General features: G+C 39.9%; 1 protein-coding gene across 2 annotated transcripts in view; it reads right to left on the bottom strand.

The window, feature by feature from the left end:
- GIPC2 (GIPC PDZ domain containing family member 2) overlaps positions 1–27264 on the bottom strand; it is a 77134-nt gene that overhangs the window by 25158 nt on the left and 24712 nt on the right. Inside the window, exons 2-3 of one of the 2 annotated variants that reach the window (XM_037148134.2) lie at positions 24310–24495; positions 14251–14431 (exon numbers count right to left, since the gene is read on the bottom strand). In XM_037148134.2, coding sequence (XP_037004029.2) covers positions 14251–14431; positions 24310–24495 — 367 coding nt within the window. The remainder of the gene's footprint in view (positions 1–14250; positions 14432–24309; positions 24496–27264) is intronic. The other variant, XM_037148135.2, reaches the window with a different exon arrangement.

Below are 27264 nucleotides of genomic sequence, written 5' to 3'. Positions count from 1 at the left end.
GTTGATGCTGCAATGAACATAGAGGTGCTTATGTTCTTTTGAATTGGTGTTTTGGGTTCCTTTCAATATAGTCCCAGAAGTGGGATAGCTGGGTCAAAGGGCAGACCCATTTTTAATTTTCTGAGGTGTCTCTACACTGCTTTCCGCAGTGGCTGCACCAGTCTGCAGTCCCACCAACAGTGCAAAAGGGCTCCCTTTCCCCAAAACCTCACCAGTACTTTTTGTTTGTTGGTTTATTGATGATAGCCATTCTGACAGGTGTGAGATGATATTTCATTGTGGTTTGAATTTGCATCTCTCTGATGATTAGTGATGTTGAGCATCTTTTCATGTGTCTGTTGACCATCTATATGTCCTCTTTGGAGAAGTGTCTACTCAGGTCCTTTGCCCATTTTTTAATTTCTTTTTTTGGGGGGTGGAGTTTTGTAAGTTCTTCATAAATTCAGGATATTAACCCCTTATTAGATGTATTGGCAAACATGTTCTTCCATTCTGTGGATTGTTTTTTTAGTTCACTGATGCAAAAACTTTTTAGTTTGATGTCGTCCCATTTGTTTATTTTTTCTTTTGCTTCCCTTGCCTGGGGAGATAGATCCAATAAAATATTGGCACGAGCAATGTCTAAGATTTTGCTGCCTACATTTTTTTCTAGAATTTTTTTGGTTTGGGATCTAATATCTAAGTCTTTAATCCATTTTGAATTTATTGTTGTGTGCAGTGTGAGAAGGTGGTCTAGTTTCACCCTTTTGCACATATCTGCCCAAGTTTCCCAACCCCATTTATTGAGTAAATGATCTTTAGTCCATTGTATGTGCTTGCTTCCTCCATCAAATATTGACTCTAAAGGTGTGGGTTTATTTCTGGGCTCTCCATTCTGTTCTGTTGATCTAGCCTTCTTTTTTAAAATACATGTTTTCTGGTTATGAAAGTTAGTCTGTTCATTTTACATTTAAAACTTAAAACACACACATACAAGAAGCCTAAAGAAAGAAATTATTCATAAAATCACCACCTAAAGATAAGAACTGTTAATATTTCAATATACATACATGCAGAGGTAATTTTTCTGCTACATTTAAAGATAGCTTTTACAAATGGGAGAGCATTGTACATTGTTTTATAATCTGCCTTTCCACTTGCTATATCAAACATTATTTTCATAAATAAAGGGATTGCTTATCCACTTCGGATTTTCTGGAAACATACTCCAACCACAAGTTTGAGCATAATTTCTTAAATCTATTTTTTTATAATTATGTGACAGCTCCCACTGTACAAACGCTTTCTGATAAAATATATATTATTAGTGTAATTACTGCTTTTCTAATAAGTTACATTATATTCATACTGTTAAGACAATTTAAGGAAGCTGCTTAAATTCTAGCATTATTTTTTACACCACCATACATTCTGATTTTAATTGCTAAGCTTAAAAACAGCTGAATGCCATTATCTCCCTACTACTTTGATATTCGTTCCAAATGCTCCTTAAACATCCCTCTAAGGAATTTTCTTTTAACAAGAGTTCACAATGTGGATGAAAGGGGTCGTACAGGAAGTAACCTCACAGAGTGCTCTGCCCATGAAGTCCTAAATGGGCAGGTCACTCCCCAGGCACATAACTTGTGTAGTAAAAGGTTTATCTTTGCTTTAAGTAAGCCCTGTCCACGGGCTCCATGCACCTAGGTAAACACACCTTTGAAATGCCTCCCGTCAGACCAGTAAGGAGAGAAACCACCCTCAAGTGGGCACAGAATCCTATTAACTTCCCTGGGTAATCCAAGCCCCACTTTGCTTCCTCCTTCATTCACATACTTTCCTTTTGTTCCCTCCTTAACTTCAAATGCATAGAAGGAGGTGCAAATGGTCATCCTGAGAACCATTTTTCTCAGTCTGTTGAGATCTTGCCTCCAGGCACGCGGTATCCTCTGTTTGGCTTAAATAATTTCTTATAAGAATTCCGTGTAGCCCAGCTGGGGAGGCTCAGCTGGTTGGAGCATTGTCCCATACGCAGAAAGGTTGTGGGTGTGATTCCCGGCCAAGGCCATGTATGTAGGTTGTGGGGTCGGTCCCTGGTGGGGCACGTGTGGGAGGCAAGCACTCAGTTTCTCCCACATCAATGTCTCTCTCTCTCTCCTTCCTCTTTCTCTTTCTGCAGAATCAATAAAAACATATTTTTTTTAATTCTCTACAGCCCTGGCTGGTGTGGCCCATGGATTGAGCACAGGCCTGTGAACCAAAAGGTCACCATGTTGGTGGCACGCGAGAGGCAATTGATCAATGTTTCTCTCTCACACCAATGTTTCTCTCTCTCTCTCCTTCTCCCTCCCTTTCCCTCTCTCTAAAACAAATAAAAATAAAAAGTTAAGAAAAGAAATTCTCTACGAGGTTGGACATTCTCAGGTCAACAACTGGAGCAGAAAAGAGTGCACATGCAGTCTGGGTCTCTACCCAGCTGGGTCTCTCACCAGACACACATTTATCCGTTACACCTAGTATTTACCTAACACATCCGCCACACCCCATGAAGAACTTGGTTCTTCATTTATCTTTTCCTACAATATCTTTCTGGTAGATGCCAAACCCGTGTCTAGGTAGGTATAGGAAGGACAGAACAAGCTCTATGACATAGAAAGATTAAGTGGTATGTTCTACTCCCAAATTTGTCATTGTAAGCACTTTAAACCATTGCCCAAAAAAATGCATGAAAGAAAGTGCCGCCATCAGATAAAACATAAAACACCTCAAACTGAACTTTTCTCCATAGCATTCGCCAAACCAGTTCTACCTCTAAGTTGCCTCATTGCCAATGACTGCTTTTATCACAGGCTCTGAGGGTAGAAATCCTGGCAGCCACCTTTGCTTCTTTTCAACTTTCTCTCCTCCCTGCTTTAGCTAAACATCTTCAATGCACCTCCTACCCCCATTTCTGCCTTTGCAATATTACCCAGACTTTTTTCTTTTCTTCAAACTCCCACCGCTGCCCCTTATCATTTGCCCCCCAAACTGTTGCAACAGCCTCTTACATGGGTTCTCCTCTAATCAAATATAGCCACGTTGTTTTTCCAGGCTTAATTCCTTAAAATGTATTTTATCATGTCATTCTTCAGTTCTAATATCAAAATGATCCCCTAGTATCCTCTAAGACAGGGTCAGATTGGGGGACCTAGTTTTCAGAGCTCCTCTTAAAAAGGCCCGGAGCTACTTTTGCAGGCCAGTTCGCTGCAGTCCCTCCAAGGCTAGGTTCCTTACTGTCCTGAACACTTCCCACAGGAAACCATCCTTCCTCATCTATAGTTTCCCATTTCCCAAAGCCAAGTTCAAGTGCAATCTTCTCTAGGAATCTTTCTTACCTAGCCCAGCCTACTTACATCTTTCCCTTCTCGGAACACCCATTGAAACATCTGTAGAGGACTTGAATTTTACTCCACAATTCGGGGGGGGAAATGTCAAACTGAATCTAACTTTAAGCTTCCTGCATCACAGGTTTGAGTCTTGGGAGTGGTTGAGAAGTCTCTCTCCCTGTCTGAAGATCTGGAGGGCTGATGTTCGGCTCAGTTTACACAGACTCTGCCCTGAAGCTCTATGTCCAAGTCAGTGTGCAAAGCTGAGGGCACAGGCAGCCTTTCACCTCAGATTACAAGGCCACAGCTCTGCCAGTTCTAATATCCCTACGCCGCTCTCTCAGGCATCCTGTCACCTCTCAAGAGAAGTTACATGGGAATGGACCCTGGTCCCTGGTAATAGTGGGGCCTGCCAAAATCATCTGCCACACAGCTTTCTCTTTGGGGAAGTTCTTCCCAATCTTACCACTTCTCCTAGCCACCATCACTCTCTAAGCTTTAGAACCCCTCCCGATCATGGCCAAATCAGCTTTCAGTGGAATTCAATTTTGTTTAAATCTGCATTACAGCACATGTCACAGTTCTAAAGAGGCAGTAACATATGTTTAAGAGCAAAAGCCTGGGGAGCAAACCAGACTGGAGTGCTATTCTTGCACTTCCTGCCCACCACTGAGTGACCTCAGTGGGGTATTTATCTGCCCAAAGCCTCAGTCTCCTTATCTAGAAAACGTCATAGGAATGGCATGAGGATTAAATCAGGCCCTAGCAGCAGCAGTCCTAGGAGCAATGACTAACACTTGGGTGGCCTTGGGAGCCAAGCACCACTCTAAGTATTTTACATACATTAACTCATTGAGTCCTCACAACACTTCGTGGGTAAGTAAACAGGCACAGGGGGAGTAAGTAACTGTAGCCCAAAAGCACTCAGATAATCAGCCCCAGAGACAGGAATCAAACCCAAGCAGTTTGGCTCAGACTCTACGCTCTAGAACATGAGCCCATATTGCCTCTATTGAGTATTCAATGAATGGTAGCCATTGCTGCTATTAACAGAATTACTTGATTCTTAATGTATCTGCTTCTTTAAGTAAATCGTAAGCTCCTTGAGAACAACAAACATGCTGACAACATACCAGCTGCTGGAGAACTGGCTGCAGAGACTTCCCGCATCCTTAGAAGCCTGCCTCTGTCTCACACTAGCTAGCTCCAACACTTCGAACAAATTGCTTATCCTTTCAGAATGGCTGTAAGGATGAGATGATTTTCCACTTCACAAGGACTTCGAGAACTGCAGCTATGACAACGATATAACGATATACTTCACTATTCGATGTGGAATGGCGATAGCACCGCCTGTCTTTCCAGGGTCTAGAGGAATGCCCGAATTCTCCACACATGCTGGCTAATCAGCAGCTCACCCCACTGTTTTTCCTCCCATTCCTCTTGTTTCTAAAACTACTCCTTAAAGAAAAGGCTACACCTTCATAATAACAGTAGGAATATCGGCTGACTTGCACTGAAGACTTACTATGCATCGAGGACTAGTCTATGGGTTTTTTTCAGATGCTTAATAATTTAAAACGCAGAACAGCCCGAAAGTGGTTGATATCATCATCTTCTTCAGTTTCATGCATGAGGAAAGCAAAGCACAGAAAGGTTAAGTAATTCACCCAGCGTCACCTTATCACACAGCTGTATGTGGCAGAGTCTTGGTACTTAATGACTTGCACTTTGGTTGTCTTTTTTGTAACTGTTTTCATATTCCCCCAGGATATTTGGCGGAATTCAGTACATAGGAAAAAGTACCGAAAGCATTTGTTGTTTGAAATAGCATGAATAATAGAAAATAATTTAAAATGTTTGAAACACCTAAAAAGTTATTAAAACTTAAAAGCAAAGTTTCTCTTTAAAATCGAATATACTTAGTCTTTAAAAATGAGGACATCAATTAAGTTGAATCACAAAGCCGGGGGCCGAGTTTTCCAGCTGTGAATGACTCAAAGGGCTCAGACATAATTCACATACTGAACATCCTATTCTGATGGGCCCATGGCACAGAAATAAAGCCTCTAAAAGAAGACATAGTCCAGAGGTCTGTTACAAAATCTAACCCCAAATAAAGACTATCGATGCTTTAAGGGTTAAACTTTCTTTCAGCTCCATTCTTCATTTTCAAAACCCTTTACAGAGACATTTCAGGCCCCCTTCCACTTCTTTCCATAAAGGGCAACAACTGCAAATTTAAAAATCATCTCCAGGATAAACCACATAGAGATTCCTCTAAGTAAAACTAGAGCACAGCGTCATACATTAAATAGTTATTTTTCTGCAATTAAAGGCCTCACAGGAAAGAAAACAAACCAGCTGAACTAGTATGGTCCTTAAGCCAGTTAAATGGAAGAGTGAACTTTCATGACCTTGGGAAAACCTAGGTTTACAGAGCAAACTCTGCAGGGTTGAGCTCATTGTGGAGACATGTTCCTTTTTGTTGGCAAAAGAGAAAAGGAAGTGCGCCATGGCCAAAAAAAAAAAAAGGAAGAAAAGAGAAAATACTGCTAGGGACATTCCAGCCGATACTCGATAATGACTGGGAAGGTTTCCATCAACTCATGTCTAGAAGAAGGAAAATTTGTATCAGAAAGCAGCAGAGCAAGAGAGACCATACTAGGTATGGGAGAGCTTTCTGATTCAACTGCAGACTTTCAGCAAGGGAGTCATTTAAACAGTGGCTCTCATGTGTTTTCTTGCTATGACACAGAGTGAGAAATCTATAGATTATATCATGACCCATAAATACATATGTATATGTAAATATTCATGTTTATACACACACATACAAATAAAAATGAAACACACACATATACACAGAAACAGTTTAATAGAAATAATACTCATCCTTACTAGGTACAAAGCACTATGAAAGCATCAATTCTGTTCTACTTGTGTTCTAAACACACTGGTTAAGAACCACTGGTCGAAAAACAGTGATTTTAAACCAGCACAGGAGGTTCTGCGAGTATGTTTTTAAAGGCCTTCACTTTTCCCTCAGACCCCCCCACAGCTGCAATGGAGCATCTGCTCTTGGGACGAGTGACTTGAGTGCTTGTGTAAAGGTCGCCCACAGGGCTGTCTTCCTCCATGTCAGCCACTGCTCACTGTGCTGGCTTTTCTTTCCACAGCATGAATGCAGGGGTTCCCCACAGCTCTGTTTTTCATCATTTTCGTTTATTATTATGAGTAATTAGATCCATTTCCATGGCTTCAGATTACAGTCATGTGCCATTTAACCTTTGGTCAACAATGGACCACGTATATGACAGGGATCCCATAGATTACAATGGGACTGAAAAGTTCCTGTCCCTAGTGACATTGTTGCAGCACGCTACACAAATACTTGCCATTGTGTTACTATAACCATGACTTAACATTTCAATTAAGGGTTTAGGGGTGTGTATTCTGCTTTCTCTCCAGGCTGTAGCCAACCCTCTGTTTTCTTAGAGTATGTAAGTAAAGCTTTGTGTTTTCATTTCTTATCTAGCTTTCTTTTACATTTAGAGAAGTCTGTTTGGGGGTGGAGGGCAGGGAGAAAGGGCTGCTTGGCCCAGCCCTGAGGATCCACAGTAAATCTACAAGTTCCTGTTTGAAGAGAGAGAGCAGCCTAAAGAGGGGAGGAAGCTCAAGAAGCGGCTGACGCACACTCCTTCAGCCCTCTCCCTCTCTCACGCTCCCCCTTCTTAGGAAAGGTGGCCCTTCACATTCCCCTCCCCAGTCTCTTTGTTCTGCTTTCCCTCTCCATCCTTATAAAAGCCTCTGCCTGCATTGAGATTATTAAGTTGGGTTTTTGAGGGGAAAAAGTACCCCATCTTGAACTGCCAGCATCCCTAATAAACCACCTCCTTCTCCCCAGTGCCTGTCTCACAAATCTGGCTTTTGAAACTGGATGAGGCTCTTCTCACAGTTATGTTATAACTGCTTATAGTACTCAGTATAGTAACATGCTGTGCAGGTTTGTAGCCTGGGAGCTATAGAGGAACAGAAGTAGCCACCCCAAAATATATCCATTTGGCATAAGTATCATTTTAGGCTGGTTAATTTTAAGCAACAGCAGACATGGGAGGAGCTCTGAAAACCAAGCAGAAGTTACTCTTTGCAGAAGATATTTACATTTATAAGAAAAATCACAATTTGTAAGAGTATCTTTCAAGCTGTACCACAAGAGGGGGATGACCATATGTCTAGAAACCCTTACCGATTCAGGACTTAGATTTGCACAACAACCTTATCTTTGTCTGCTCTGCTTTTCCTGGTAACCTCCCATAACTGATCTCCCCCCACCCCCAGCATCCTTTTTTGTCTTCAGCTGAAGATGGTATTTAAGGTGGTGGCTCCAGTCACTGCAACAGCTTACTCGGTTTTTCCTAGGTCTCTGTATAAAGGAGGTGTGCATGTTATTAAACTTTTGCTTGTTTTTTTCTCCTGTGAATCTTTTATTACTCAAAAGGGTAGAGGAAGAATTATTTTTCCTCCCCCACAGAGCAATAGGCTATAACATATAGCTTAGTATGTAGTAGAGTATACTATCTAGATTTGTACAAGTGCACTCTGATGTTTGCACAACTACAAAACTGCCTAATGACACACTTCTCAAAATGGGTCCCTGTTGTTAAGCAGCACGTGACCGTAGCCTGAATCCCACTCTCTAGGCCCCAGTTTTCAAGACCCATCTATCTCTTACACGTTTTCAACTGAATTGTCCCAAAATCACACTGTAAGTTTAACCTCTTCCCTATCACCTCACCCAAATCTTTCTTTTCAATATTCCTCATTTCAAAGAATAGCACCACACTCAATCCCTAACAAATCTGTGTGCCATGGTTTGTGATTTCTTTTCCTTCACCTCTGCATCCAATGGGTTACCAACTCTACCTTCTTAATATCCAGTGGTATGCAGGTAAATGTTCAACACACAGCTCTCCAGGCTAAAAAGCCCCGCTTCACAGCACTTGCCTATTTCTGTGATGTAAACACCCCACGGTGGCCAGTTGCAGGCAACCAGCTTGCTGCCAGTGCACATGGAGCTGGGAAGAGATGCGGGCACAAACGGCTCCAGCACACCACGGTCTGTCGCTCTGAACTAGTTCTTATCTCCACTGCTCAATCCAGGATTTCTTCTACTGTCTCCTTAACTAACACGACTGAATCTTTATGGATTTCCTAACTATCATATAACCTACCCCTCCTCTGACACAGTCTCCAAAATATCCTTCTAAAATCAAGTCTCATCTTGTCACTCCCCTACCTAAACCTCTTCATTAGTCTTTCATTGCCTGCTCTTTATCTTCATAATAAGGCCTTTGATAATTTGGTCTCTACTGACACTTGAGTGTCTTTTCTCACCACACAACCACCTATAACCTGTATTCTAATCACACTGACATACATGATCATATTCCCAGATATATAAAATCACTCCATACCTTGACACATTCCCTTAGTCATTTCCTTCTCCCTAGGACAAATTTCCCTGCTCTTTTAAGATTCATCTCAAATCTCTTTTCCAGGAAATGTTCCCTAAACTCCTAAGGTAGACCTGAAGTCTCCCACTTTTATACCTCTAGTATGTTTTACTACCTCTAAAAGCCTTCATTGGGTTTATTTCTTTTCCGATCTATCTCTTCCCTCTGGACATGAATGTCCTGAAGGCAAGAACTGGATCTTATTCAGGAATATACCAAGCATGTGATGCAGACCCCAGCTCATGGGGTCCGCGACATTGTGGATGGGGGAGAGACATTCACAAAGACTACCGAGTCCTGTGGAGGAAAAAGGTAGACATGGCTTTTTCTCTCAAGGGGAGCAAAAATCCTCAGGCTCCTCCATGACAGACCTTTATTGGGTTTCTGCTTATATTACATGATGGTCCGCATTTACTGTGCACAGACTCACTTTAGGTGGTTACCTTTTACAGACAACAGAGGAGCCAATGCCACTAATCACATCACGGAAGAGGAATATTTGCAAATGAAAAGAGAAAAGTAGTTGAACTTGTTGCACTCATCCTTGAAAGGTTTAGCATGGATTCTAGGAAGTCACTCTGCAGTAAATTCTTGCTACAAATCAGGGTGAGGGAGTTTTAGCAAAAGCAATTCTCAAAGAGGCCTAGGTAACAATGCAGGCCTGATTCCCCACGGGAGAACCTATCCATGGGCATGGGTCCCGTGCATCTCCCAGTGGGAGCTGGGCCCCACGCCACACAGAACCGTCTCCTACAAGCATGTAGTGTGGTAATGGCATGTAGCAGGCTCTCCTATAAACAGTGACTATTATATCAACTGGCACCCTGTGACCAATAGATACTAATTACTCAAACACCTGTTGAGTGAAAATATATCAGTATGTTCTTGCCATCTTCCCAAGGCCAAAGGACCACTAAGATACCAAACCTGTACCCTCCAGATTGTTAGGGAGCCCAAGATGTACTGCCATAGTCAAAGAAATTGCACCATTTTTTGTTTGTTCGTTTGTTTGTTTGCTTTGTTTGCTTACTAGTCTTGTTACTTTCCAAGGGCTGCCATAACAAAACAACTCCTAGCTTAAAGTTATTTTCTTATAGTTCTAGAGGCTAGAAGTCCAAGATCAACCTGTTGCTAGGGTTGCCTTCCTCTGAGGCCTCTCTCCTTGGCTTGCAGATGACTCTCTTCATGTTCACATGGCTTTCTCCCTCTAGGTTTCCAGGTTCAAATGTCCTCGTATTGTGAGTACATCAGTCATATTGGATCAGGGCCCACCTAATGACCTCTTTTAAACTTAATTACCTCTTTAAAGACACTATCACCAAAGAGAGTCACATTCTAAGGTACTGGAAATTAGGACTTCCATATATGAATTTTTAGGGGGACATAATTCAGTAAATAACAGTCCCCTATGAGCCCCTCAAAAAACAGGAACTATAACTTAGTCTTTTTTCTCAGCATCTATTATGACTAGCAGAGTACTTGAAACACAGCAGATCCTCAAATTATCTGTGGGATACATAAATGAAATAAAGACCTTCTCAGAAGTATAGTCCATATCTGTGGAGTAAGTCCCCTTCTAAATCTGGTAGCCAGCACAAAGAAGAACATGGCTTTACTCCTGCCCTAAGAAAAGCTTTGGTCTGTCATGGTCTCTAGATAGCCCAATATCAGACAACCGTGTTTACAGGATCTAATACCTAGCAGAAAAATTTTTAAGTCCAGTCACCCAAAGCCAACTGACAATGCCTTCATCCCTCCAGATTTATTGTGATACTCCCAGACTGAGGGCATCCTTCAAGGCTAGAGTCAAAGTCAAGAGAAAAACTACACTGCTCTGCCTAAAGTACAAGGCACCAGCTTGGGAGAATGGCAATGTGGGCATCTGCCTCTTCCCTACCCAAAAGGAAACTTCCCCTTCACTGTTCTGTGTGATTCTGGTGGTTCTATCAATCATTTAGCTTACCTTCCCAGCTATCAAGATGGGCATATAACCTAATCAGTTGCCCTTCTATCCTAGGAATTTGAATCCTGAGCAAAGTGACATGAAGGCAGAAAATAATTGGAAGGAGTCCATTAAGCCAGTACCATGAAGGGTGCCTGGTTCACACGTCCCTGAAACAACCTTGGTTCTTGAGCTTCCCAAGGTTGGATCCACAGCCTTTGTTTCTGAGATCTACCTGTTAAGACTTGCAAAAAAAATCCATGTTCCTAAATTAGAAGGTGCTTATTACATATCTCTCAGAAAATCCTGACACATATAATGGCCCTAGAAGCAGGATGTGGCTAGTGGTAGACCTGACTATAGAAAGGGGAGCAGGTGGACCCCATTCGTGCCTGAGAAGTTGTGCTCATTATCTATGTTACATCATTACAAAGCAGTTAACTACACTACTCCCTTCTGTATTTTGGGATACACACAATCCACATGACTCTGAATTTTCTTATCAGCTTTCCTAAAGATTTAGAAAAAAATGGTTAAAAAAAAAAACCTGGCACCCTGGCCTGTATGGCTCAGGTAGTTAGAGTGTTGTCCCACAGATCAAAAGATCACAACTTTCATTCCCGGTCAGGGTACATGCCTAGATTGTGGGTTGAGTCCCCGGTCAAGGCTCATACAACAGGCAAGCAATCAATGTTTCTCTCTCACATCAGTGTTTTTTCTCCTTCTCTCACTCTCTCCTCCCCGCCCCCCTGCCCCGAAAATCAATGAGCCTGTTCTCGGATGAGGATTTTAAAAAGGAAAGAAAATACTGTTGTGTGGCCATTTCTGACAGCTTTGGTAAAATCCCAGAAACACTTAGCTTCAGCCAAGATAGCCTACCTGAATCAGAGAAGAAAAAGTTCTGCCTCACCTAGAGTGGCCCTTTCTCCTGGTCGAAATCCAAGATGCCAGAGAATCAGATAATCATAAAAAAATAAACTATGAACTCTGAATCACTGCATCAAGGATAATGCTAGAAAAACACAGGAAGGAAGAAAACATAGCAAAAGAGAAGACTGGGACTGAGGGAACCGGGGAAGCCTGGTCACCCAGGTACCCCCTGATGTACACCCCCTCCCTGGCAAAGAGCCAAGTGCTGGTATGAAGCCAGAGGATGAGGAACAAACTAGTGTTGCCTTTATTTCAGAGGCAAAAAAATAAGCTGCAAAAGTAAGGGCTGAAGAATGAGCAGGGCAGCATGGCCTAGTTCTAAGAGAAAAGTCCCCATGCTGGGACCCAGAGGCAAGGGCTGCCCCACAGAGTGGAAAATGCATGTAGACCAGTAGACTTAACTTGTGTTTAGCTGCCATAGAAACCTTGGAAAATAAAAACCTGTCACCTGTCATTCCCCCAGAACCAACTTCCAGGTACTTTAACCCACAAGAATTTGGAATGCTAATACAAATACACCCTCATTAGGAAAACTGTACCCAGTGTCCTCTGTTCATGGAATTCTTATGAGGCAAGAGAAAAATAGGAAAAGACTAACTCTGGAAAACAAGATTGAATGGTAGAGATTTCCTTGCGCTATACAATGAGAATGACTTCGATTTACAAATAATCTAAATCAAATAAGAATATCTCTCTCAAACTGCCTATGTGCTATCAATTTTTTAAAGATTTAATTTGTTTATTTTTAGAGTGAGGGGAAGGGAGGGAGAGAGGAGAGAACATTGAGGTGTGAGAGAAACCTCAATTGGTTGCTTCTTCTACAAGCCAGGGACCAAACTTGCAACCTAGGCATGTGCCCTGGCCAGGAATTGAACTAGCAACTGCTGCCTTTGCAGAACGAGGCCAAACCAAGTGAGTGATACTGGTCAGGGATTTATGCTATCAATTTATATGCTACAACACCTGGGAAGTTTGTTACGAAGAAAAGCCACTTCAAAAGGAGCTGCTGGTCGGAAATCCAAGTGCTCACCCACCTTCCTTGGTTAGAAGTGAGCTCAGATGCTGCAACACACTGGGTACCACCACTGTATCCACGGCAGTGGTTGCTAGAATGGTACCTCCGAGAGCAGTACAGGCATAAAGCATTCTTTTCTTGTATCTTCTTGGAACTCTGTCTCTCATAAGTAATGTAACCTACAGAGTATTTCTATTAAATAGCACAAAATCACTTGGAAGCAGGAAAAAATTTCCAATTCCATATGGCCAGGACCTGCCACTTACTTGCTAAAGAAAGGAGAAATGTAGTTCCCCAGACCCACTACATTTTCCCCTCACTGTCACTAACTACCCTGAGAAAATAGCCATTAGCAACAAACTACAAGGACTATTTGTGTTCTATGAGCAAAGGAAAAAACATAAAGTGGGTGGGGTCATGGATGAGTAAGGGCAGGCCCATAAGGATTCTGAAGATATTTTCACACTGATGAACACTAGGCTATCATTTGGCTTATTAAAATAGCGCTGGGTTGTGAGAGAAGCTGGCACATTTTCCTGGAGATGAGATGGCCCTGGGGGTTTGAACAAGAGTCAGAACACAGCTGCCATGGCTAAAACCAAGCAATACAGATGTCACACCAAAGTAATTTCATACTGTCCCACCTGCCAACTCAAAATGCCAATGGAAGAAGAGTATTGAAGGAAGTCTTTAAAATAGACTAGATAACTACTTTAAATACCAATTCTGTGTGTGACTAAAGATTTTGCTATTGATTGAGGACCATGAATGACAGTTGGTATAGTTTAGAGAGCTTAACAAAAATCTTACTGCTCAGGAAGATGAACACAATATAACGTCATGTTCTTAGCTTGGAACAACCATGTAAAATTCAAAGACTTCATAACTCCAAAAGCCTTTTTGAGAGAATGTCCTTCTAGGCATTTTTTTCCTTCAATGGTTGTTTTCCTTATAAGTAGTACTGTCTATTATTCTGCCTATTATTTCCTATGTTGTTGACTGATATACAAATGGCACACGTCACCACACCGCAGTACTCACCACCCTGAAGTATTCAAGTTTCAGCATTCCAGTGAAACTGGGAGAGCTAAGTCAGTGAAACTGGGAATAATGGAGAGAACACTGTGTACAGTATACGGCCGTCTAAGCACGATGCTGTACACTTGAAACTAATACAAAATAACATTAAATGTAAACTGAAATTGAAAAAAATTTTAATAAAAAATGTAAAAAATATCAGCACAGAGAGAGCCCTGAAAATATAACTATTGTATAAATAGTGGTAATAAAATGAATTTTTAAAAGGAAGGAAGGAAGGAAGGAAGGAAGGGAGGGAGGGAGGAAGGGAGGAAGGAAGGAAAGAAGGAAGGGAGGGAGGGAGGGAGGGAGGAAGGAAGGAAGGAAGGAAGGAAGGAAGGAAGGAAGGAAGGAAGGAAGGAAGGAAGGAAGGAAGGGAAGTCAGAGGAAAGGAACACCCCATACACACACATAAAAACAACTTACCAAATGCTTTCTTAGGTTCTATTAACTTCAAGGTAAAGAATTCTTCCTTTTTTAATTCCTTTAACTTCTTAGCAACCTCAAAATGACGCCAGCCAGCAATATTTTCTCCATTTATACATTCAATGTGATCTCCCACACAGATAGTTTTAACTGAGTCAATTATGCTGCCATCTTTAATTCTCTAGAAGAAAATTAAGGATAACACTTAATATAAAATAGAACTGCATAACATTACTTTTCATGTTCTTGAGGTTTTATATACAATACATTAACAAATTAACAAAGCAGTTTAATGCTCACTTTGAGATGGAATACTGAGTAGAAAAGACAACTGTCTTCTCCCAACCATTCTTCCTTATCATCCATAATTCAGCTCCATCAGTCAACAGATCCTCTGAGAAGCTTTTCCTGACATCGCTCTCAGCCCCCACTTAACCAGGATTAGTTAAGGTACCATGCTTCTATAATACTTCTTGCTACATATGCTTGAGCTCTAAGCTAAGCACTTTACATTTACTATCTCATTTAATTTTAACAACTTTAATGAGTGTCTCAGGTCACAGATCAGGAAAATTGAGGCTTAGGAAGATCAAGTTGTTTGCCAAGTTCAACATTACCACAGTGCAATTGTTCATTTACCTCTCAGGCTCCATTACTGAACTGTAATATCCTTGGGGAAGGAGATGGTCTTTTTTACCATTGTAAGCCCTGTATGTAGCACAATGCCTGCAGAGAAAAGTCCCTCCACAAATGATTATTGAATCATTTCAGCATGAAGCCCATTACATGAGAAGAGAGCTTGAGCTTTTTCTGCTGGCTATATTTTTTAAACCTTAGTTACAAATGCAGAGACTCAAGACTTAGTAGAACTTAGCTAAAAAAAATTGATACCTAATAAAAGACAGGTGGGTTCCCATTTGGGAGGCCAATAAGAATGATTTTATACTATCATTTCACATTTATATCTTTTAGGTGAGAAGAACTTTCACCTAAGGAGAAATTTCAAATTGATTTTTTAAAAATCTATCTGAGTTGTGTACAATACACCTCTATTGCAGTTTCAAAATGCAGCCTAGGACTCTCTAAGACAATACTAAGAATTTCTGAAGGAATTTGAGGGCCAGGAACTCCAGAAGACTGCACAAGTGACAAGTCTGCAAAGGATGCACAAGTTCCTGCACAGAGATAAGAAATGGAGCAAAATGAAGGCCACGATCTGCCTCAGGTGTCACAAATCCTTCAGGGGAATAATAGGATGGAAATATCAGCAGCTGCTGCTACTATGTGACAAAAATACGTGTATTCCCCACTCTTGCTAGGAGGAAGAATGCTATCTGAATCATCAGCTCGACGGACCACTGAATCCAAGAGTTAAGAGAAGAACTGATTACACGTACCCCAGCACCTTCATAATATTGCAAAAAGAAAATAAAACCTTGTAAAATACTAACTTGGGAAGGATGGGCATTTTTTAATTTTGAATTTTTATTGTTAGTATTCCAAAACTCACAATAGGTTCTTTTCATCCCCAAATGCTATGTTCACTGTATAGTAACTACTAATATGCTTTACGCCAACAACACAAGAATGCCCATTCAAACAGAGCTTACCATTCATCATTACAAATAGTGAATTATAAAGCAAAGAAACCAGAAAGTTCATAATCGAGCAGGCACTGTTGTAATATAAGTCCATATCAGCCTTAGCCATGAAACAAAAAACAGTAAGCACAACGCATGACTCACAGAAACACAAGCGAGGTCAAATACAACATTAGAGTTCAAAGTAACAAAGAAAACAAATCTGTAATATTCTGTCACCCGACCACTCTTAAATCATTTGAGAATGTGAAAATTTGTAACTCTAACTTTCTTCTCAACTTTTATTCTATGACTTGATATAGCCTGAACATATTTTTATTCAATCAACTACACCATGCAAATTTCAGTTGCACATATTATTTTTCATTTAAGACATTGTTATAATTTTATTGAAAATAAACATTAAATAAAAGTAATTAAATGGAAGACTTTAAAGACATGCACGAATCTTACCAGTCAATTAAAAGGCAGATTCACAAAAATCCAGGTTCACCTGCACCTGTGAGTAGCCACAAAAGGCACCAAGAGTAGTTCCCAGGCAGAGGGAGGAAAGGCAGTTACCAGAAGTGGGCAGGCAGCAAGGTGAGAAGCCAGGTGGGCAAGAGAGAAGTCAAAGCGTATGTAATCATCAGGGGCAGCAGATAAGGATCTGGGATGAAGAGACAGGAAAGTCGACATAATGACTTGGAGAAGAGCACTACAAGGTAAACCAGATGCAGAGGCCAAGGGGGAGACGTTGATTATATATCTGGTAGGTTACCTGCGCCTTAGCTTCCTAAGTAGATAAAGAATGAATGCACAAGTTGAGACAAATGTCTGAAATCTAATATACTTTGATAATTATATAATAACTTGATAGAAATTAATACTATTGTTAAAAGTGCTACTCAGGCACAAAGGACTAGGAAGGCAAAAAAAAGAGGCATTATCTCTATACTTGTATTTACTGAGTCACTTAATATCTTTCTCTATAACACTTAGAACTTTCTTTCATCTGACTTTAGAGACTGATGCCAAAAACGGCACAGAAAAGCCCTGGCTGGAAGGCTCAGTTCATTGGAACATTGTCCAAAACACTGAAAGGCTGTGGGTTCTTTTTCCAGTCAGGACACATACCTAGGTTGGGGGTTCAACTCCTGTTCAGGGGCATAAGGGAGGCAATTTACCCGTGTTTCTCTCATGTCAATGTTTATCTCTCTCTCTCTATTTCTCTGCGACTCCCCGCCTCCTGTCCCCAAATCAATGGAAATACCCTCAGGTGAGGATTTAAAAAGAAAAAAAGGCAAAGAAGAAGCCATTAAATATGTTTTGGAAAATAAGCATTGACAACATTATTAAACTTAGAAGTCCCCAACCATTTCAGACCATGATTACAGTACCTTCCATTATTTCATTCCTTATATGCACAGAACTCTGCCTTCACATCACAGATACCAGCAGAACTCCAAGGTGGCATCCCACTGACCCCAAAGTCTTAGCATTAGATTCAAAGTTCTTTGAGCTGCGTGCGCCACAGCAATGGTTAGAAACTCTGAGATCTGTGCTGCTGACCCTCCCAACACTGACCTCAAACCATGTTCATAATAACAAACTAACATTCACACACCAAGTGTAAGTAATTATTTGATTTAGTCCTCACAACTTGCCTAGGAGAAGAGTATTTAATGTTCCATTAGTGAATGAGAAAATCAAAGCACAATGACACATGGCCTAACCAAAATAACACAGCTAATAAACAGCAGAATTAGGCTTCAAATGGAGGTGGTATAATTGGAAAATGTATGCTCTTTCCATAAAATACTCAGCTTCAGATAGATCTAACTAACCCAAGACCAAATGCCTAGTTAAAAAAATAAAAAGACAAGAGAAAAAGAAAAGTCAGATGAGATGACCTCATGAGAAGAATTTTGGGTTATAGCTGTCCAAAATGACCTACCACTTCAGCAATCATTTTGCAATATACAAGTGTATCAAATCAATACACTCTATACCTTAAACTTACACAATGTTGTATGCCAATTATATCTCAGTGAAACTGGGAAAGCAAATGACCTATCACCTCTGAACTCTGAAAACTCTTTTTTGACAACCCCTACCTTTCCACTTCTCATTTGCTTACTTCTACTAAAGCTGTTATTTGCCTCTCTCATGGCTTCCAGTTCTCAAACATCCATTTTCCCAGATTACCTCTTCTGCTCAGGCTTTACATGCCTCTGCTCACAGATCCTAGCTTCCATCCTGGAATCCTCTGCCCCTTTGAACTGTACATTTCCAACCTTGCTGATTCTTAGTTCTGGATAATGAAGTTTTCAAAAAGTTAGAAATATATGAAGTACTGCCCTGGCTGGTGTGGCTCAATAAATTGAGTGCCAGCCTAAGAACCAAAGGGTCTCAGTTCAATTCCCAGTCAGGGCATATTTTGGGTTGTGAGCCAGGTCCCCAGTAGGGGATGTATGAGAGGCAACCATGTACTGATGTCTCCTTCCCTCTCTTTCTCCCTCCCTGCCCTTCTCTCTAAAAATAAATAAATAAAATCTTTAAAAAAGAAAAGAAATGAAATACATGAGTACCATATTCCTTGGAATAAAGATCATGCTAAATGTGATTAACTCAGTTCTACTATAGTAAAAGTACCCCAGATCATAAAGATTTCTATAAGAAGATAGTCTGAGAATGACAGTTTTGTGGTTTTTTATAAATTATTTAATTCAAAGTAAACTTGGTTTTCTAAGTCAATTAAGTCTAATTTCTTAAGTACATGGTATAAGTTCTTATTTCTGTTTTGAATCAAAATATAAGTCTTCTCTTAAACTAGAAGTCAGCAAACAATGGGTCACATAGCTACTTTTTCTATACAGCCCATGCACTCTGAGTGATTTTTACCTTTTTATATGGCTGGGAGAATAAAAGAACAATTGTGACGTGTGAAAAGTGCACTAATTCAAACCAGAGCACCCATAAAGGAGAGCAGCACGTGCACCGTTTCAGTGCTGTGTGCCGCCGCTCCTGTGACGCAGTGGCAGAGCCCGGCAGGTGCAGCAGAGATTATGACGAAGCCTGAACTGTTTACCATACAGCCCTTTATAGAAGACGTTTGCCAACTCCAGTCTTAAAATGTTTAAGGAATTTACAGATTTTGTTCTTCAAATAAACTCAATTTACTGATTGACTCTTATACTTTTTCCTGGGAAATGCTGAGACTTGAATACTAAAATCACAAATGTTTAAGTCTGTTGTCTTTTCACCTGAACAGTTTCACCTGCGAGGGCCATGTAATACTATGAAATACATTTTTCTGCATTGATCTCATCTCCTAATTATGTGATGATTTGTCATTATTGCTATTATTAAAGTATCAGCTATGTATTTTGAGTACTGTAAAACATTTCTCTATGTCATCATTTTTACCCAAATAATCCTACAAAGAAGGTGCTAATATTCTCATTTGAGAGAAGGTATAGAGAGGTTTAATGACTGGTCCAAGGTTACACAGCAAGTTATTAAGTGGTTGAACCTAGACTGAAAACAGGCCTGCCTGACTCTAACGGCACACTCCTACGCATCACACTGCACTGCCTTCCTAATCATGGAATCCTCTCTCTTCACTGTAGCCTCTCATCTGAAGCGTTAGCACAAGCTCTACTCCTACTTCAGCCTACCCTAACTTCCAGCCACAGCCAAAGCAAACCAAGTACTCACTTCAGCAGCACATATACTAAAACTGGATCTATACAGAGGAGACTGTGCATCATCCTTGTTCAGGGACCATGCTAAATTCTTGGAAAGTCCCTTTTTATCTGCTTATCTTGGCAAAAAGAAACTCTGGAATGGTAAACCAGTAATAAATGAAATTGATTACTTCTAAGGAGTGGGGGGAAATGAGTAATGGGATAGAAGAGATAGGGGAAAAAGAAACACATCTCTAAATATATCCTTTACTATAGTTTTAATTTTTGAATCATGATAGTATTTTACATATTGAGAAAAAAACAAGTCAACAAGAATGAGGAATAACTCAAACTTGATTCAGAAAAGCAACAGGATTCAACAGTATTTCAAATGAGTAACAATCATAGGGAGAGGAAGCATATAATTCCAGGTAACCTTTGAATAGAATACTTACATTATATACATACATTTACTCTAAAAATAACAAATACATACAAATCTTGAAATCTTCTTAACAAATTTATTTTGCATAGTATATATATAGCAACTCTAAAACTATTTTGTGTATATTGTAGGGCTAAGCAAATGAGTAAATACTTAAATGATTTTGAAAAGTAAATTATAGGGAAGCCAATAAGAACCCTGTGGTGCAGGAATATAATTGGAAGTGTAATAAAAAATTCATAATTTCTAAAATGCATGGTTTCTTTATTTTTAATTTTTATTTTATTGATTATGCCATTACAGTTGTTCTATTCCCCCCTTCATTCCCCTCCACCCTGCACCTCCCCACCCTCACCATTCCCCCCCTTTAGTTTATGACCATGTGTCTCAGGTTCTTTAGATTCTATATTTCCCATACTATTCTTGCCCTCCCCCTATCTATTTTCTACCTACTGTCTATGTTACTTATTTTCTGTACCTTCTTGCTCCTTCTCCTCCTCCCATTCCCCTGTTGCTAACCCTCCATGAGATCTTCATTTCTATGGTTTCGCTCCTGATCTAACTGTCCTTTTAGTTTGCTTTTGTTTTAGATGTGGTTGTTAATAACTGTGAGTTTGCTGTCCTTTCACTGTTCATCTTTTTTATCTTCTTTTTCTTAGGTAAGTCCCTTTAACATTTCATATAATAAAGGCTTGGTGATGATGAACTCCTTGAATTTGATGTTATCTGAGAAGCACTTTATCTGCCCTTCCATTCTAAATGAAAGTTTTGCTGGATAGAGCAGTCTTGGTTGTAGGTCTTTGGATTTCATGACTTGGAATACCTCTTTCCAGCCCCTTCTTGCCAGTAGGGTTTCTTTTGAGAAATCTGCTGATAGTCTGATGGGAACTCCTTTGTAGATGACTGTCCCTTTATCTCTTGCTGCTTCTAGGATTCTCTCCTTCACTTTAATCTTGGGTAATGTAATTATGATGTGCCTTGGTGTGTTTCTTCTTGGGTCCAACTTCTTTGGGAATCTCTGAGCTTCCTGGATTCCCTGGAAGTCTATTTCCTTTGCCAGATTGGGGAAGTTCTCCTTTATTATTTGTTCAAATAAGTTTTCCACTGGTAGCTGTTCCTTTCCACCTTCTGGTACCCCTATAATTCGGATGTTGGAGCATTTAAAGATGTCCTGGAGGGTCCTAAGTCTCTCCTCATTTTTTTAACTTCTTGTTTCTTCATTCTTTTCTGTTTGGTCATTTTTTTCTTCCTTCTGGTCCACTCCCTTGATTTGAGTCCCAGTTTCCTTTTCATCACTATTGGTTTCCTGTGCAATTCCATTCATTTCAATTAGTTTAGCCTTCATATATTCCTCTAATTTGTGACTATAATCAACCAGTTCTGTGAGCATCCTGATCACCAGTGTTTTGAACTGTGCATCTGAAAGTTTGGCTATTTCTTCGTCACTTAGAGTTATGGGCTCTGGGGCTTTGAGATGTTCTTGAGCCATTTTTGGTCTATTCGCACCTGTTAAGTATGAGGAGGGGAGCCTTAGGGGCGGGGTGGGGTAGGGCCACCAGGGCAGGGTGGCTGGGTTGTGATGCTGTATGTGGGGGCGGGGTCAGAGTGGGGAAATGGCTAAAATGCATGGTTTCTGACCCTGCCCTGAAAGGACCTGAAACAATGACACTCCAGTAGCAATGAGTGAGTAAAACTAGCATCCACCTCTCAATTTTGAAATATCAATCCTCACAAAAAAACAAGACGATAAAAGAGCTCCTAGAAGAAATGGTTGATTCCAGACATGGGGAAAAGAATATTTAAGATGAGTCTAGAACATCTTGTGCCAAAAGGAAGGAACTGTTGACTAAAATGACAGGCGCCGTGTCAAAAGGAGAGAGGGGCCAGCGGAAAGGGACTCCTGCAGAAAGGAGAGCAGAAAGACTGCTCTCAGAAAATCTCAGCCCCAAAATAAACAATGAAAGTGGCCTGTCACCCACTGAATAAAATAAGAAATCATGTGTCCTTGTTGATAATAGATAAGCAAATAAATAAGTGGAGTGCTTCTTTCAATAGAATGTTTTAAAAGAAATATATATGGAATGATGGAATTAGAAAAAATTGCCATTTTCCAATCATTATAATAAAAACTGACTCAGGCAAGACTTATCAGTAGATGAGAAATCTGTGGGGTACAAGTAAAAGAACAGGATACTTTCATAATCTCAAAGCATCTCCCCACAGATTGTGACAAAGGAAAATGTAACTCTGCAGTGAATAGATTGGCAGACACCACCTTAGACAAGTGGCAAAAATTAACATCGTAAGTGAGACAAACCAGCATAATGTACCTTCTGATGTACTACAATGAGAAGGACACAGCATGACTTATCCACTTTTCTTGCCAGGAATGTGCGATCTGTTTTTCAACATGAGGAAAAATCAGAAAAGCTCAAATTGAGAGAATATTCTACAAAAGGATGAGAAACTTTTCTACAATAAAGACAATAAGGAGACATGACAATTAAATGAAATACACGATCCTACATTGGACCTATACTGGGGGGAAATGCCACAGATGAAATTATTAGGACAACTGATAAAATTGCAATTGGACATATTAGATTAGTTTAAAAGCATTATATCACTGATAGACTTCCTGAATTTCATAGTTGTACTATAGTTATATATAAGTGAACATCTTTGTTCTAAGTAACTACATTCTAAAGTATTAAGGGATAAAGAGATGATTAATGTAGGCAATCAACTTTTTCAAATGGTTCAGAGAAAATTATATATATATATGTGTGTGTGTGTGTGTGTGTCTATGTGTGTATATATACCCACAATACGTGTGTGAGAGAGAAGAAAGCAAATGTAGCGTATGGTAGAAACTAGAGATCTGAGTGAAGGGTTTTATGGAAATTCTTTATGTTATTATTACATTCTTCTAGCAAGTTTGAAATCATCTCCCCTTCAACTTTTAAAGAATCCTATCAACCACATACACACTATTATATTCATTTCTCTTCGAAGCTGAACTATATGTCGGCAGCCGAGTTTACACATCACATCCCCTTGCCACCACGTTCTCTGTCTCCACATGGCTAGTGACTAGTTCTCTGAGGCAGGCACATGTTTGACAAGGCATAAAAAAATAGAAACATGAGCTCTGAACATCAGAGGCTGAGATCTGGAAAATCCATGTGTGTTGGCAACACTTCCAAGGCCTTCCCTGCTGACATTAGAAAGGCATTGCTGCGTGTACCTCATGTCCTGAGCTTCCCCTAGATAGTCCCACATGTCTTTCCAACTCACAGATTTTCCATTTGGTCACCCACTCAACCTTCAGCACAGTCATATCTTTTGCAGAGCTAAAAATACCCATTCTATCAAATGGGAAGTTAAATAAGGTACTATTTACAGTTAAGCAGATGACTCCCCTGAGACTTTTTTTTTTTAACAATGACAATGCTTCAGCAAAGCAAGGATTCGGACAAAATAAAGGCATGAAACCATGCTCTGTTGCATGAAGTTTATCACTTATTCTTAGCTCAGTAGTAGGATGGCCAACTCAAGTCAGATCTCTTAGATTCAAACCCTGAATCTGTCCAGCTGCACAATGCTGAGCAAGCTACTTAAACCTCCTGATCCTGCTTTCCACATCTGTAAATTAGAGGCTGATAATAGTGTCTACCCATGGAGGAATCTCAGACCTTATGTTGAAGAAAAGAAGCCAGAAACTGTAGAATACCTAATGTATGATTCTCCCTACATGAAGCTCAAAACCAAGCAAAAAGTATGACGATAGAGGTCAAAAGAGTGGCTACCTTTGTGGGGAAGAACAGTGGCTGGGAAGGGGCACAAGGGAGCTTTTTGGTGGCAGATAGGAAATTTTCCTTAGTTTGGGTGCAAATATATAAACATTCATTAAGCTGTTCATGAAAAATTTGTTACACCTCAACAAAAAAGTAAATGAAATAAAAATCATAGTACCAACCAAGTAGAACTACCTCGTACATGTAAGTCAGTGTTCTTACAGCTACTTGTCACAATAGTAGAACTGTTAGTTTTAACATAGTGACCTACCGACCTGCAAGAGCTCAGGTGGATAAAAAGTAGGCACTGGGGCCAGCTTTTCAGTAAGTTCTAAATTCTACAGGAAGTTGAAACTGAACAGAATTTCAAGAAAAGGGTAAACCAGAAATGACGTTTTTAAAACATTTTAAAATGAAACCTCACCAATCTATCCATCCCTCCTGAGCTGACTCTCACTCCAAAGACCATTGGCAACTTTCCTTGATCAGGTAGATTTTTCTCAAATGTTACCCTCAGTTAGGTCACGCAGTTATTTTTTAAGACTTACCTTAATAAAAGCATAGCCAACACCATTATCTGTAATGGTGAGACCAAGTGCATCCTCAGATTTATACACACTCACTTCTTTTTTTATCCCTTTCACATGGGCAAATATAAAATCTTCAAGACCTATTTGTGATCCTAAGAGTTTTTCCATGTCAACTTTCGGTGTGTTTAAAGTGCAATATAAGATCTGCAAGGAGAAAAAAATATTTTAGGTCAGTTTCCATAAGGAAAATGTTCTAGTTATTAGTTTGCTTAATAAATATTTGAGTAAAATAGTCCTTGATTTATTATATAAGAAGTTCATCAATAAAGTACAGCACAGGAAATGTAGTCAATAGTGTTATGGTGATTAGGGAAGTTGCCAGGTGGGTGCTGGAAATGTCAGGGGAAACAATTTGTACGGCATGTGATCATCCAGCCACTCTGCTGTATGCCTGAAACTAATACAAAAATAACATTAAATATAAACCGTAATTTTTAAAAAGGTTACATCAGAAACATTAGGTAATATGTATTGTTGCCCGTAAGCCAGGCTCTGTGCTAAGCAATTTACATCCATTATCTTATGTAATCCTCACAATAACTTTATAAATACATTATCACCTCCACATAACAGATGGGGAAATGGAGTCTTAGTGAGAGTAAATAATTTCCCTAAGGTCACTAAGCCAGTACCCGTCAGTCAAGATTCAGTTCAGGTCTCACCAACTCCAAAGTGTGCTAAGCTCTGTTACCTCCCATTTATGATGCTGAAATCAAAGGTCGTGTTCCCAGAGGTAAGGTCATGCTATGTATCCTGCAGTGAAAATCCAGGCAAGACTATTTTTGAAAACAGGTTAAAAATTTAATGAGGAAAACGTTATTTATCTTGCATTATACTGCTTGAGAAAAGTAATTTAATTCTTGAATGAGATGCTAAAATGAAGATGTCTAAACTTGACTAAAGTGGGCCTTAAAGACTAACTACTCCAATCTCTTAATTCTGAAAAGGGGGAAACTGAGGTCTGGAGAGCTTAATGCAACTTGTCAAATTCACACCAAAGTAGGGAAAGAATAAAAAACTGGATGTGGGAAAGTGCAGAGATTTTTAAAGGGACTTCTTATGGTTACCAAGTCTTTATTTGACCTCATTCTCCTTCAAAAATATGATTCAATTTACTAAATTCTGCAGTGCTACTTTCAAGTCTGTCAACCATAATTTGGGCAATTTGTGGGCCCAAATACAAAATTTGGAAGGAGAGAAGGAAGGTTGAAAATATGGCATTGATTTAGAAATATAGTTCAACAAACATTTATTACCTTTCATGTACCAAATCAAAGAAGGCCATCTTAATAGTGCTGTTTTATACCAAAATGACTAAATGAAAAAAAATTTTTACTTCTTTATTAAGTAATATTTGCCACAAATATTTGTTAGTCCTTCCTCCATCCTTGAGCCTTGCTTCAACTCTCTCCCTACATTTCCAAGTTTCACAATCTTCCCAGTTCCTGGGCCTTGATATACCCATGAATCTCAGAAGCCTCATGAATCTCATAAATGGTATAATTACTACTTATCCAGTGGCTTTTTAAGTTACATCAAAATATATCTGAATTGCAACAGCTGTCCCTGCTATACAATTAAAAGTCCAGCATGGTCAGTGTAGTTCTGACCAAACCCCATGGGTGTGTGAAAGAAGCTAGTGATGAGGTCTAGAAAGAGGCCTGCAGGATGCAAGCAATAAATGCCTGGAAGGAAAAACTACTGCCCCCGCCCTTTCCCCTTTTCATTCACATCTGGGAGCTGTGCTAACTGCTCGGCCTTTAAATTTAACCCTTTGTGTTCTCAGGGAAGGCATGATGTATTTGATTTTGTTGTTAGTAAGTTTTTGCGAATGTTCTCTAGTGTAAAAATTGTGTTATTCACAGAAAAAGTCATTTAATCCAAGAATGGCTATCTCTTATTTTAACGGTAAAATCAATGTGTTAATTAGTCCATTAACAAAGATCATTGATAATGGGTAGAGTGTGAAGGGAGTATGCATAGAAAACAGCTTTTCCTGACTTCCTTTCTCAAAATCATGAGAAATTAGTAAAGAAATAAACATAGTTTTCTTTTTGTTTTTTATAGTTAATCTGTTAATGGTATTCATAGTGGATCCAAAACACCACTAATATAAAAACAATTTACTAGGTAGACAAGAAATAAAACACTAAAACATACTGATAATGTAACAGAGCAGGCAGCAAAACCCAAAAAGGAAATTCCACGCAAAGTGGAATTGTAGTTATTAAGCTACTTCCTTTCTTTCCACTTTTCATATGCTTCACTGCAAAGTAATTAGATTTCCTGTAGATATACCCCTTTTCCATTGTGCTTCCTCTCCTGCAAAATAATGTTTCATTCCAGGTAGCCAAAAGTTGGCAGGCAAGGCTTCGTTTTTTCTGGAAGAAAGAGCGGAGCCAGCTCTGCCCTTCAGGGAATGGAGCTCCACAGAAGCTGTGTTGAATACCTTCAGGAATGTAATGGTCCCTGGGAGGTGGCGTTAAGAGCCAGCCCTCTGCAGCAGCAAGTCAAGAAAGCTCCATAGCTTCAGATCAACTCTTCACAGAAAAATGAAAGCCTAACACTCACACAACCTCAGTGCACAACTATCAGCAAACCAAATAGATCTGTAACTCTGTGATAAAGGTCTAGACATCCAAATACATCTTCTGTACAGTATTTTGAACTGAAAAATAAGTGATTTACCACTTTCTGAATGTTACAAAGTTGGTGCTCACTCATCTACTCCCCAATTACCTATTGGACACCTGCCTTTTGCCAGGTTCTGGGCTGCACTCTGGATGCACAAAGATGAGTGCGACCAGCCCTTATATGCAAGGAGCTGCCTGGCTGGCAAATGCTCCGGTGAGGTAGCGTGAGGCAACATGAGACAGGTGTAAGATATCAAAACCCATGAACATGGATAAACCA

This window comes from Artibeus jamaicensis, unplaced genomic scaffold, assembly GCF_021234435.1.
Source record: "Artibeus jamaicensis isolate MK-2021 breed Jamaican fruit bat unplaced genomic scaffold, CSHL_Jam_final scaffold_1019, whole genome shotgun sequence".
In the NCBI taxonomy this organism is placed as follows: domain Eukaryota; kingdom Metazoa; phylum Chordata; class Mammalia; order Chiroptera; family Phyllostomidae; genus Artibeus; species Artibeus jamaicensis.
Note: the sequence above shows the minus strand (reverse complement) of the source record. Positions and strands in the feature narration are given on the sequence as shown.